Genomic DNA, 14228 nt, shown 5'->3' on the forward strand with positions numbered 1-14228 from the left:
GAAGAATTTATAAAATAGGATCAGCAGGTGTGTAGATTATGATTGGGTATGGTGATGTATAATTTGGCAGCTCAGTCACTGTCTTAAATGGCTGTCGATATGGCTGGGGACAAGGAACAAATGGGGAAACCAAGGGACGCAGCTGCAAAACAAAATCTGACAAATCTTTTGTGATTCAATGCGTCCTCATTAATCCTGCCAAAGGAAGAGAGTGAAACTCTCCTCAACGCAGCCAGTCCATGCTGCCATTCCGTGCATGAGACATGAGCCTGATATTCTGTGACAGGCAGAGAGTAGCTCCCACCAGGGAATACTGAAAAATACACACACACACATATATACAGCGCTGGAAAAAATTAAGAGACCACTGCAAAATTATCAGTTTCTCTGGTTTTACTATTTATAGGTATGTGTTTAGTACAAGCCAAGTACAAGGTTGTCTTGGAAGAAAACTTGCTTCCTTCTGCTCTGACAATGTTCCCCAACTCTAAGGATTGGTTTTTCCAGCAGGACAATGCTCCATGCCACACAGTCAGGTCAATCAAGGTGTGGATGGAGGACCACAAGATCAAGACCCTGTCATGGCCAGCTCAATCTCCAGACCTGAACCCCATTGAAAACCTCTGCAATGTGATCAAGAGGAAGATGGATGGTCACAAGCCATCAAAGCCGAGCTGCTTGAATTTTTGCGCCTGGAGTGGCATAAAGTCACCCAACATCAATGTGAAAGACTGGTGGAGAGCATGCCAAGATGCATGAAAGCTGTACTTGAAAATCAGGGTTATTCCACCAAATATTGATTTCTGAACTGTTCCTAAGTTAAAACATTAGTATTGTGTTGTTTAAAAATGAATCTGAACTTATTTTCTTTGCATTATTCCAGGTCTGACAACACTGCATCTTTTTTTTTGTTATTTTGACCTGTTGTCATTTTCTGCAAATAAATGCTCTAAATGACAATATTTTTATTTGGAATTTGGGAGAAATGTTGTCAGTAGTTTATAGAATAAAACAAAAATGTTCATTTTACCCAAACACATACCTATAAATAGTAAAACCAGAGAAACTGATAATTTTGCAGTGGTCTCTTAATTTTTTCCAGAGCTGTGTATATATATATATATATATATATATATATATATATATATATACACACACATACTGCACTTACAGCTCCTGGCAAACCTCAGCAGAAGCTACACATCGAATAGCATCAGAAATATTCTTTCTTCTACATTTCTAATCTCAGAGAATGTATAAATTAGATTGCCTGTCTTGTTAATTAAAATTTTGTCTTAAAAAGTGTAGCCTAGTGGTTAGTGCTGAGGGACTGGGTGGCAGAGTACCTTCATGGTTAGAAGCATTGTGAGTTGTATATGGATGACTACAGAAGTGCAATATTTGTGAGGACAGTCTACGGCAGTACTTAGCACTTTAGGGTTTGTTTTTTTGTTTGTTGTTTTTTTTGGAAGATATTTGCGCTCCACAGGAGGAGAGACTAAGGATATCAAAAACACACACACCCAGGCAATCCAACAATGACAGCACAGAACAGAGTCACTGCTGTGTTCATTCTGTTTAATTAAATCAGAAGAGTAATAAAGAAGGTGAGAACTGGAGAGGGAGAGAAAGCAAGGGGTAAACAGCTAATCCTCCCGTTTATAGTATAAGTGTGGAACTCTGCATTTAAGATGCAGTATCCCATTGTCATGTTCCATTTTATATTTAAATATGATTCTTGCATTGATGGCTGTTTGCTGTCAGATTTCCTAGCTCTGATTTTGCATTTAGTACCATCTTCACACCTGTATTTTGCTTCATCTTGTTTTAATGATTATTTTCTCCCATAATATCTTTCTGGTGTATTCAAGATCAAACGGCTGCTGTGTTCAACAGATTTTCAGCTTGTGCATGTTTTGCTTCCACTTTAACCTGACAAGGCTTTTAGAGCTACCCTGTTATTATTTGTATACATTTTCCAATTTTTCTCCCAATTTTGGAATGTCCAATTAATTATTCAACCTGGCTCACCACTGCAACCCCCGAACTAACTCGGGATAGACGAAGACGAGCACCCGCGTCCTCCGAAATGAGTGCCGTCAGCTGTCCGTTTTTTTTTTGCTCTGCAAGCCTGTGCAGTTCCGGATTGCGCATAGGCCAGCCACAGGGGTAGCTGGTGTGTGGTGAGCCAAGGACTCCCTAGCCGACCTAACTCCTACCCTGCCCGGGCAGAATTTGGTCAGTTGTGCGTCGTCCACAGTCGGCAACGGCATAGTCTGGATTCGAATCGGTGATCTCCAAGCTATAGGGCGCATCCTGCAATCCAGGCGGAGTGCCTTTACCTGATATGTCACTCAGGGGCCCCTTAGAGATCCCCTGTAATTGATTTCTGCTGCACTTATATTTGCAATGTCTTTTCATTTTATTCATTCATACATCACGTGTGAAGGTGATGGCTGGAAGACTCATGGAAATGAGTTTGTATTACACAACTCAATAATTTTCCTCCATCATTGTAGTTATGATTGTAGTCCCCCAGGCTCAAGGAAGGGTGCAGCTAAAACATGTGAACTTCAATTCCTTAGGCGAGAATACCACTGGAGTGACCAAGCTTAAATACACATGACTTTTTAGGAGACATACATGATTTCAAAAAGACCAACTCTAAATGTTACCTGTAACGTTTATTATCATGGTGGTGCGCCCCCCCCGCTCCGCCACCCACAAAAAGAACAAAAAAACAAAATAAAAACATGGACAAAAGAGTATTTTCTCACTTTATTTTAAAACAGTAAGACAGAAGGCATTGTATATACAACAGCAGTTTTTTTGGTATGAAACAAATTTCTGGTACATGTTTTATTTTCTTGGAAAAATAAAATAATAAAAGCCAATTTTTATTTGCATACATTAAAAGCAAGAGTTCCCAAGATGAAAGAACAGCTAAGGCACAAATCTCTTCTCACCTCTGCTAACAGAAGGGGGGGAGGGGGGCAGATGAGTTCAGAGAAGTTAGTGCAAAAAAACAACAACAACAACAAAAAAAAAACATTCAAGTGACAGGAACAGCAGTTTGATGTTTAGATTCTCAGAATGGCAGATAATCATCACTATAACAATTACTACCTCGTAAAATGAATCATAAAATATTTCTTTACTTTTTACTTTTAAATAAATTACAAAATATCTACATCATTTAATGTGCCAAAGTTCTGTGCTGGGAATTTATTTTATTTTGCCTTGTACTGTATTTACAATATTCTTTTTTTTTTTTTTTTTTAAAGACTTCAGTTTACAAAATACTTCTGTACATTTCTTATGTATAATATTTATAACAAAATAGTTGTTGTTCTTTCATTCATCATAACATACAGTAACATTAGATTATCTTTATTATTTCTTCATTTTTACAATGAAAGGATGGTTAGTACTGGCTCTTTTTGTACTTGTTTTCTTGTTCTAACAGCAGAAATTAAAACTAAAAGGTGGTGAACTGCATTTCAACAGAATAGAACCTGTGAACCTGAATGACTCCACAGCGAAGGTGTTGCTGGGAAAGGCATTTCTGGAGTAGCTGCCTGTACCTGTTCACTTTGCCCCAATACTGCCCCACAGTTGTCAGGGCTGTAGTTGAAAGAGTATTTGTTTGATTAGGTGAGGTCAGAACTGGTTTTGAGTACTGCTCACAGTTTACGTTTTTCTTTTTAAGGAAGTCCTAAATGAAGCCCCACTTTCTTATTATTTTCATGAACAAACAGAATGGGATTGTAAAAAAGAAATACCAGACCCTTGCTCTGACACTGTCGATTCTATATGTGTACTAGTACTGCTGGTTTAATATCAGACATTAAACAACAAATATTCACAGCTGGTAGCAGTCCGGTAATCTGGAGTTAGTATGCTATGTGCCGAGCTCTGTCTGGCTACAGTTCATTGATTTTATTTATTTTTATTATAAAGTAAACATTTTTTAAGACATGGCCAGAACAAAAACTGGACTGGAATTGCCGACACCTGCCATTAAGTTTAACCATAGCTTAGCTTTGACAAAATCCATATTCAGATCGCCCTGTTTAGCTCATCCTTCATATATCCGTTATCCTTCAATCACTATCTACGGAGCCACGCTGCGCCCCCCCCCGGCCCCTCAACTCAACCCACTAGATCACGCAGATTGCTTTCCTCTCAGTCCTTCAGCTTTAACTGGACCACACTGCCTCCTTCCCTTCAAGTCCTGTGGCTCCCAGATCCTCGGACCTTGTGTGCACTGTCTGTGAAATCTGGAGGCGATTGCCATGCGCGGAGCAGCTAATCACCTCTATCAATCATTCCCTTTTTAATGGCAGCTGTTATTGATAGCAGGTACAGCATTTTCTCCAAGCACACACCTGGAAGGTAGTGGGTTTGAGTAGCTCAGTGGTACTGGGCTGCAATGTAGGAATTAGGGGATCCAATAGTCTGCCTTACTGTTCGAACATGTTTGTTTATACAGTATCATACATTAAAAAAAATAAAACACCAAAATTTTCCTATAAAAAGAACAGAATCTCTCGTTACTGTTAAAACAGCTCCTAGACTGTACAGCACTCAGAACGAACGAATACGATCTCACTGCAACACCATTTCCACTTTAGAACTACAACACACACACATGTGGATCTGAATACTGTTTGGTATTTCAATTAGAGTTCCATTATTTAAGGATTACCTGTTCAGACAGTATCCGCTGAGGCACAGTTACCAGTTTCTTCACTCAGAAGTAATGCCTGCCAGCCACAGAAGGCAAAGCAGCAACATACATAAAATGGCAACTACGGCCCAGATTCCATAGCTTGTAAAAAAAACCCCAATAATTATTGTGTATTACACGCTGGAAAATGCATGAAATATAGATTATTTTACATGTATGGGCCAATAGAAGATTTCAATACTAGAATGTACTTTCATTTCTCCGGTATCCCTCCAGTACTGCATGCATCAGCACACTCCTGTGACACGGCACACCAAAACCATGGCCAGTCTAGACAAAGGCTGGGAGGGGGTGGAATGCGGTAAGTCAGGGTGAAGGCCTTTGTAAATAAAGGCAGCTTGTTAGTAAAGATAGAAATATTCACCAAGCTGCAAATGCAGCATGTAGTCATTAGTCATTGACTAAAAATATATATATTTATAAATAAATAGCTAAAACGTTACTCTCTCTCTGTGCTTCCATTTGTTTCCCCCTAAAAAAAAAAAAAAAAGCCTTAGGATATTTTCTCCTGGAATGCCAGCGCAGCCGACATCCCATATTTCAAGTTTTAGGCAGCCTGCTGTAGCCAAATAAAAAATAAAACAAACAAACAAACAAACAAAACAAAACAACAAAAGCCTGAACATTAAAAAAACAACACCAGCTGTACCATCTACAGCTGCACTGTTCGGCTTCCTGATGTGCTGCCTTTATATATTTTTTTGTTTACTATTATCATTTTTTTTTTAAATTACATTTTGGGAAGCCCTATATACTTTAACAGCCGATGTCACATGCCCAACCACAATGACGTCAACATGTTGAGCTCACATGACTAATGGTACAGTTATCAGTTGCCTGGTTGCCAGCCATGAGCTTAAAATAAGTTGTCCCTTTCTGTGTGCTTCCAAGTTTTAAATACAAAACCACATTGGGATTCAAGATCAATGGCTTGACTTTAAATAAGGTAATGCAGAGTACACGTCAATATGGCTACCGTGTTGTTTTTATCTCAACTGTGCCGTTTTCCAAATAAAGAAAAAGCAGTCTGAGAAATAAAGTGTGAATGGTAACATGCTTCCCCAAGATGTATTGTTGCAAAGCAAAGTTACATCAAAACTAACAGAAAGGCAAGTCTGCACAAACAAAGTGGCACCCTAAAACATCTTTGTGCCCCCATTGTGAGGTCATTGTGTGAATACAGTGACTGGCAGCAGCACTCCACAGTAAGACAGTGTGTATCGGTATCGCCTTGGGTCAGGATGACTACAATATAGCTATCAGTGTGTATGTCCAGTAACATAAAATAGAAACTTAGAAAAGTTTCGAAAGGAAGTCTTTGTCAGAGTCACCGTCGCGCAATTGGGAGGGCTTCGAATTTAGGATTGAGAAACAAAGTTTAAAATAACACAAAGTAGGTACTGTATTTGACATAAATGGCTCAAAATAGTTTTCTTCTTAAATCACAGTCTAGACTTCCCTTCCATAATAAAAATCAAAAGCTGCCTGACCGAAGGCAATACCGTTACTAATATATAATATTAGCAGCCTTCCCTTGTTGTTTAAGAAGCAGTAACGCTTGAATAAAAACGGTTGCAATAAAAAATAAATAGCAACTGAGCCTCCCGTCCAGCAGTGGGCGCTACCTGAGGTGACCGTCTGCTCTGACTGGCCCAAGCTCGGCTTTGGGGTCGGGGCTGAGCGCACTCCATGTGGTCTGGCTGCAGGCCTGCATGACCGGACAGTTGCTGGGCCCCACGGAACACACGTCTAGCGCAGACCAGTGTGCCCCCACCAGCTCGTCCACCCAGCGCTCCAGCTCTCTACCAGTCAACCCTGCATTGCGCTTGGCTGCCTCCACCTGCCCCAGGTGGACCGGGATGTTCAGCACCGGATTGAGCCCATGGAAGCTCTGCTCCATGTAGCTGTTCTTGGCTGGTCCGTTGTGCAGCCTCAAAGCATCATCTGGAAGAGGAAGAACAAACAACCAATACGGTTCAGCAGCTGAGACACAGTGAGACTGGGTAACAGGGAAGTGCAGAGGAGAACTGGCTTCCTGTTGTCTCAGGAACAAGGTTGTGTTGTAATTCTTTGCTATGCAATGACAAAAACATGTGTATGTATATATGTATATGGATAGACAGATAGATATATAAATTATATTATTTTCTGTATTATTGTAGAATAAGTAAAGCCTTAAAACTCACAAGACAGGGAGCACTCAAAGTTTAGGACCTGGCTGCTGACCCATGGACCTTGCAGTTGAATTACAGTTGGATTTCTAGCAGAAAGAGTTAGTGCTTCAACATTTTAATGTAAAAATTCCACCTCGCACTGAACACCTAGTTTCTAATTGTGTTACTCACGACGGTGGTTTCGTTTCCCATAGTCTCTCTCACACAGACACCTGCTTCTCACTTCTGGCCAGCATCAGTTTTTTTTTCTGCTTCAGTAACCAGTAGGAAAAGTCACGCATTGCTCAGAGTGAAAGGGCCCCTCACCTTGTCTGATGGGCTGGTGGTTGTAGAAGGCGAGCGGGGCGATGAGGAAGCGAGTCTCTGCGACCGGGCTCCAGTGGTGCAGCACCTTGACAGTCCAGATGCCAGGCCGCAACGGCAGGTTGAGCGGTGGCCGGTAGTGTGTGAACTCGGCGCTCGCCTCGATCAGGATGTCGTAGGTGGCTGCGATCACATTGGTGGGATCCACCCAGACCACCGTCACAGTCACGTTGGCCCCCTTCCCCCACTTCTGCATCCCCACCGGCTCGTCTGTCGGGCCCATCAGCCCTCCGAAATTCCGGTAAATGCGCTCCTTGGCATCCCAGTCCGTGCCAATCTGGTAATTAGCAAAATTCAAAACAACGTATGTCAGTAATCTACATAGATAGTAAAATAAACAACACATCCACATCAAGTAGGTTCCCATCACCTAGTCCAGGGGTGTCCAACTCCAGTCGTCGAGGGCCGCAGGCTCTTCTGGTTTTCATTCCAACTTAAGCTCTCAATTAACATAATTGATCTAATTATTTGTTGAATTTGAATTTTTCAAGGTTTTTTTTTTTTTTTTTTTTTTTTTTTACAGTTAATGGTTTCAAAAATGCACTTGATACAAGGTACACAACCTATGAAACATTTTGAGACCCTGAGAGAAGTATTAAATGTGTCCAGTTAATGAAATAATTAGACCAATTAAGTAACTGAGAGCTTGGGTGGAACGAAAGCCAGAAGACACTACGGCCCTCTCCAGGAACACCCCTGGTCTAGACTCTAATGCCCTACGCAGGGGGACAAATGTCCCAAATTGGTTGAACTGGGAATGACAAGGGCAGGTGTGGCCATTCCAGTCCAGGTACAAACTAATTTTGAATTTCTTCCATCAGTTTAACATTGCCGCTCTCGTCAGGTTTAAAACCTCGAGTGTGAGAATGCTCTTCTTTTAGTGCCAGTACAGTAGATAGACAACATCAGTACGTTGCTAGGATACACAATTTAAGCATCTACATTCATGTTGGATATACCCTGTGTAAAATGAGTTGCTTCACTGGTGAGTATGCTTCTTTTTTTTTGCACTAAAAAGTGACCAGAGCACAGCATATACATTTTATGTTATGCGTAATCATTTCAAACGGATGCTAATAACGAATGTACCGATTACCATTTTTTGTTTCAAAGCATGTTGCATTTGGATTTCATGGCAAGATTAAAAAGAAGCTGAATTTAGTATGGTAGTTAAATTAGTCAGGATTTGCGAGATTAATTATAATGTTTTGCTTTGTTTTGGACATAAAATGTTAACAGTAATGAACAACCATAGTTCAGATAGAAATTACTTCTGTTAAAATAAAGTTTTTTTTATTATTAGTATTAAAATGTTAAAGGGACATCTGATGCAAAAGCATGCATATTCTTTTCAGTTGTTAAAAACTCACTTTGTATTTCTTTTTTTTTTTAATATCAGAAGTGTTCTAATTTGCATGTAAATAGTTGTTTTTTTATTTAACTAATGGACAACAGTGTTTTTAATTCTTGGATCTTCTGTTAAATAATGTTTTGTTATTTTGAAAAATAAAGCGTCAATTCATCGATTATTGTTGATAAATACCGATAAGATAACTGAATAAGAAATTCGGTTGCCGATTGCACCACTACCCAATTTACGATGACAAATGTAGGTTTAGTTTAGTTCTGACCCTTTTAGTTTTACCAATGCTAAATACTGTTGAGCAAAGTTTGATAACTCTGATAGCCATTTCTGAATGAGCTGCAGAGTATTTTTAGGCAGCCAGCAAACAGTCCCAGTAGACTGGCTGCCTCCAATCAATCTGGATTGATCGTCTTGTTAAGCACTACGCAGAACCTTGGGACGTCAAGGGCAGGGCTAAGGCTGCTTTATATATTCCCAAACAAGATCTTTTAAAAAAAAATCAAATAAAAATTTTAAAAAATCATTGCGCTCTGGGAAAACCAATCTCACAACCTTTGGGAATCTGACCGGTTTTGAGAATAGCTGCTCCTGTTTTCACCTGTCTATATTCGGTTACATCTGAATGCGGCTTGAGAACTAGTATTTACCAGCTGGACAGTAAGAATGGCCAAGAACAGCCTGCTCTCATTGTCCTTACCATGCCCTAAGCCGGTGTCGCTTAATGGAAAGAGGAAGGGTAATTGGCAAGCCTGCAACTGCGCAAAGCATGCTATTTGTTTCTAGATTATTTATGAAATATTTGCTTGTGCATTGTGCTATTAGTACTAGAGAGAATCTGATGTGATGTCACCCGAGGTTTACATTCTAAACAACCTTAAGTTTTAAAAAAGTAGAATTCTCCACCTTGGAGTTTATCTAGCTCAATGTACCCTACTCCCCAGTATGAGTTTAAAGATGGCTAGCTGACTAACTTAATCAGTTTCAATTAAGCAGATACCAAATATCATGAATGGATGGATTTTTGGAAGCAAGAGCAGAGAAGATGTGAGAGAAAGAATAGATATAAGAGCCAGCGGTATCTGGAACTGGGAAAAAGAGGAGGTGGTTGGATCTGGTGTGATCATCATTACAGTAGCTGATTAAGTAAATACCAAGATCAATTTCTGCTTGTAAGTGTATCTATATTAAGCTGCAGAGACACGTGAGGAGTGCTCTATAAATAGACAAGCAATTCCTATAAATCTAGACCAACTTGAACCTACTGATTTTTGAAAAGCCTGGGCTGGAGTCCAGAGACTTGGCCTTCATTCCACTATGTGGCACGGTAGCCTCCTAGCCCAGATGGTAATGCACGGACAGAGACTAATTTAATCATTGATTCACTTGTTGGCTCCAGCCACATTCCCACGTATTTTGACAGGGAGAAATGTAACCCCCTCCCTGCCAACCTAACATTCCCCACACAACACACACTCGTGCACCGGCAGTCTTTTCACCCTGCCACGCCCTAGAATTCAAGGACCATTTTAACACTATAGTTTTACCAAGATCAAGCAATTGTCACAGCCAACCTCCATTGCTTATTAAAAAGTCTTCACAAAGACATTTATTGAAGCAAACAAAGCCCAAATATCGGTCTATAATAATGTCTGCTTCTGAGGATGTTTCTCGCTTCTGTTAACCTAATAAACCTCCTGAAGAAATTAAATTCTTATTGTTCAGCATGCACCCACCACTTATCCTGTAGGATGTGCAATGACTGCTAAACTGATTAGCTGAGATTATTTTCAAAGACTGCAATTATTATTTGAAAGGAATTGATGGCAAATTAAATGTAGGTGGCAATAAAACTTGTGCACAATTTCCAAACCCAATAAATACAATCCACCTGTTCAAATACTGCTGTTGGATTATTAAGTAATATTATAAACCAAATATATAACATTTGAGTACTGGAGAGTAGGTGATGGCACATTTGAATTATATTCGCTGTGTCAGACAGCATGAAGCATGATCTCAATGTTTGGTTGACATTTGTCTGATCCAGAGAAAATCTACTCAGATGTATAATTAACCAGTGACTCTTTTGCACCTCTCTAATTTTGCAAGTGCAGAATTCCAACAGGTAGCTATGGCCAAATGTTTTCCATCACCTAGAATTTTAGAATTGAGACAAAAAAAATGTCATATTTTTTTCATTTTCTTCATTTTTTCATTAAGTATATGGAAAACTACAAAGCGATATGTAATTCAATATGTTAATATAATATTATTCAGCAGGTTTCATTCGACTATATTAAGCAAAATTAGTTGATTCTATAGGGTGATGCAAAACTTTTGGCCATAGCTGTATATGGCTACAACAGCGTTTTTTCAAATTCGTTTTGCACAAGTGATTGGTTACCTCTGCAAACTGGAGTCTCTCAAAGTTTCTGGGTGGGTTGGCAATCTTGAACACCTTCTTGGGCATCACCCAGGTCTCCAGCGTCTCCAGTTTGCTGGTCGCCAGGTTGGTGGCATGGTGCCTCACCAGATAACCTTGAAAACGGTCTGACAGGAAGTACAGGTGGACTGACACAGGGTGTCCCATTGGGAAATACCTGAGAGAAACAAACAGACTTTAGTCTGAATCCCAACCAAAACCAAGAAGCAGTTTCCCAATATACTGAAATGTATTTCCGTTTTAAGATTTAGCTTTAATCTTATTTTTCAAATTAGCAACACAACGAATTATTACGCTGAAAATGAAAAAACATGAATCTATTAGTATTGGCATGCATATACTTTTCTCTCTTTTTGTACATATAATTTTATTTTATTTTATTTGGGAGACATCTAAAGACACGCGCATATTCACACTCGCGCACAGATAGCGACAAAGAGTATCTCTCGAAACTTGGACAGACGGAACACAAACCAGTCTGACAAAGACTGAATTGCTCCAGCTGAACAGTAAACAGCCGCTCTGTCAGCCAAAGCAAGCAATGGCCTCATCTGTATACTGTCAGCACTTGGATCTGGTCCATCCCATCCCAGTGGTACCACCATGACAAACAGAGCAGCAAATATTTACACCCTGGCCTCTGATCCAGCATAACCCAACAACTCCCCTCTCTTCCTCCCTCCCTCTCCCACTCCCAGCTCAGTCCCTGGTGGGCTCCCCCGGGCGTTGGTGTGCACACGGTTGAGAACAGAGGTGCCATTGTGGGCTTCCATGATGTCTACCCTGCAGAATTGCAGAAGGCTGTTAAAGATTGAAATTCACACTTGCTGCCAAACGCCTTGTGCTCCTTGTGCTCCTTAGAAATCATGACTGAGAAATTTATCTACAGCAGTAGTACTAGAGAGCCATTCCAGTCCTGGTCTTTATTCCAACCAGGTTCTAAATGAGTTAATTGCTTCTTAGCAGCTTCAATCAACTGCATTAGAACATGCTTGGAGTAAAAACCTGGACTGGATTAGATCTCGAGGGCCATAGATGAGTAGGACTGATCTATCTACATGATACTTCATTTCTCCTCCATTTTGTCCTCATTCAACAACGCCTGCAGGACACTTAATAACTGCTAGGCAAGTCTTTCCCTTTATAAATGTTCCCCACAGTAAAAGCACAACAAGGTGTATTAAAGCACAATGAAATCATGGTAAAGAGCAGGAAAGCATTGTAAAGAATAGCAAGGTATGGTAACCTGCTGGAAAAGCATGGGGAAATTGCAAAAATACTATTGTAAACTTTTATAAGGGCCAGGCCTTATCAGTAATGGGCCCAGGTGCTTTCCTCCCAGTCTCTCAACTCAGACCACTAACCCACACGGTTTCCATCCAACTCCCTCAGCTCTCTCAAATAGTACCTCAAAAGCTCTACTCACCAGTGACCACAATTTAGAAAACACATGGTAGAAAGCCTTTTTCATGTTCAGAAAACAATGTAAAGTAGTCTGTAGTGGCTTTAACACAAACTGTGTGTGTGTGAGAGACACTGACTAACCTGCAGCTGCTGTCATTGGGGTCGCCCTGCAAGGAGTTGGCGGCTCTCTGCAGCCCCATACGTGCAAAGGCGTGGTAGTAGGTGAGCTGGGAGTCGGAGAGGCTGTGGACACCGTCAGGCTCGTCAAAGACATTCTCCCAGTATGCCTTGAGGCCGGGGGTGCCTGAGGGCAGGCTGCCGAACAGGAACCCATCCAGCTGAGTCACGATCTCCTGGTTCACACTCGCCTCGAACTTCCTGGCGAAGAATGTGGGCCGAGCAGTCTGCTGTGGAGAAGAGAGGGAGAGAGCGTGAGGTTCCTCTGAATAGAGGCAGAGATCAGCAAGACTAGGGCAACTTTAAGTCATGAGTCCAGTGGTTAGAGTTAAGTGCTATAACACACACACACACACATATTATATATATATATATATCTATCGATAGTATAATATATATAGATAATATATAATATTAGATATAATATAATATATATATAAGTCTAGTATCATATGTCTGTATCATAACAGCAGGACATTTTAAAACAGAGGTACCGGTATTTATATTGGAGTGAGCGCTACAGAAGTTATGTGGCAAACAAATATGTAATAAATATAACAATCCCGGTTCCCAGTTGGTTAACAGCTCCCCTGACTGGAATATTTCTGCTCTCTCCATTCAACTGCTGACTGAATCAAAATACAGACAGAGCCCCCCTGAGAGCCTGCAGGTTCCCATTCTCACTTGTAATCCTGATGTGGGCTAGCATGGCCCAGTACCTACGTCAGGGGTGTCTAATCATGGTCCTGGAGGGCCAATCCACTCCAGGTTTAACAGGGAAAATTATATAATGAACTAGTTCAGGATCTGGATGGAGGTTTAATTGGTTCAATTAAACAATTTAGAACAGGGTTGGAACAAAGACCAGGGGAGGAAGGACCAACTCCTGACCTACATAAAGTAACTTTTAATTATTTCTCATTGTACATAAAGTAACTTTTAATTATTTCTCACTGTGTGGTAGTGTGTGTCTGTCTGTCTAGTTTCTAAACAAAATATTACATTTACACAATTAAAACAATTAAATAATGCAATTTAAATAGGAAGTTGCATCAGTCTAAACAGATTTTTGAAGTTGCTAAACTACAATACCCCTTATCATCCTTTGTTGGACACATTTCCCTTTTTGTGGCCTCTATTGTTTCCTCCTCGCTGCCCAACAGCTTCCCACACAGAGATGTGCTGGTAAACCTGTCTACACTGGGGAATCTCTGTTTTTGAAACAAGGATCCGAGGCAGGAAGAGCTAATAAAAAAAAAATAAATGTTAAGATTAAGCTCTGGCGTACAGACAAGAGTTTTCTTGTTTTTCAAAAATGTCAGTCCGAGTAACAATTTACTGCGAATGATCCTCCGGCCAAGACCAATACATTCTTTATTGCTGGAATAAGAAGGACCTGTCCCTGCGGTCCAGACTGGCAGCCTCCCGCAGACACCTGGCTGTCTGGATATGCAGCACAGTGGAGGCTCTATGATGTACAATGACACTACAGTGTATTTAAACAGCTGCATGGACATGTGATGGGTAAGAGCCCAAGCCTCCTGTGCATTC

At 40.6% G+C, this 14228-nt stretch overlaps 1 protein-coding gene across 2 annotated transcripts in view; it reads right to left on the reverse strand.

The window, feature by feature from the left end:
• Window positions 1-2763: 2763 nt before the first annotated feature.
• The window catches only part of LOC121330891 (xylosyltransferase 1-like), a 56183-nt gene continuing 44718 nt past the window's right edge, over window positions 2764-14228 (reverse strand). The window contains exons 8-11 of one of the 2 annotated variants that reach the window (XM_041277811.1): window positions 12642-12904; window positions 11058-11253; window positions 7231-7564; window positions 2764-6694 (exon numbers count right to left, since the gene is read on the reverse strand). In XM_041277811.1, coding sequence (XP_041133745.1) covers window positions 6372-6694; window positions 7231-7564; window positions 11058-11253; window positions 12642-12904 — 1116 coding nt within the window. In that variant the 3' untranslated portion in view covers window positions 2764-6371. Of the gene's footprint in view, window positions 6695-7230; window positions 7565-11057; window positions 11254-12641; window positions 12908-14228 lie in introns of both variants that reach the window. The other variant, XM_041277810.1, reaches the window with a different exon arrangement.

Source organism: Polyodon spathula, chromosome 18 (genome assembly GCF_017654505.1).
Source record: "Polyodon spathula isolate WHYD16114869_AA chromosome 18, ASM1765450v1, whole genome shotgun sequence".
NCBI lineage: Eukaryota > Metazoa > Chordata > Actinopteri > Acipenseriformes > Polyodontidae > Polyodon > Polyodon spathula.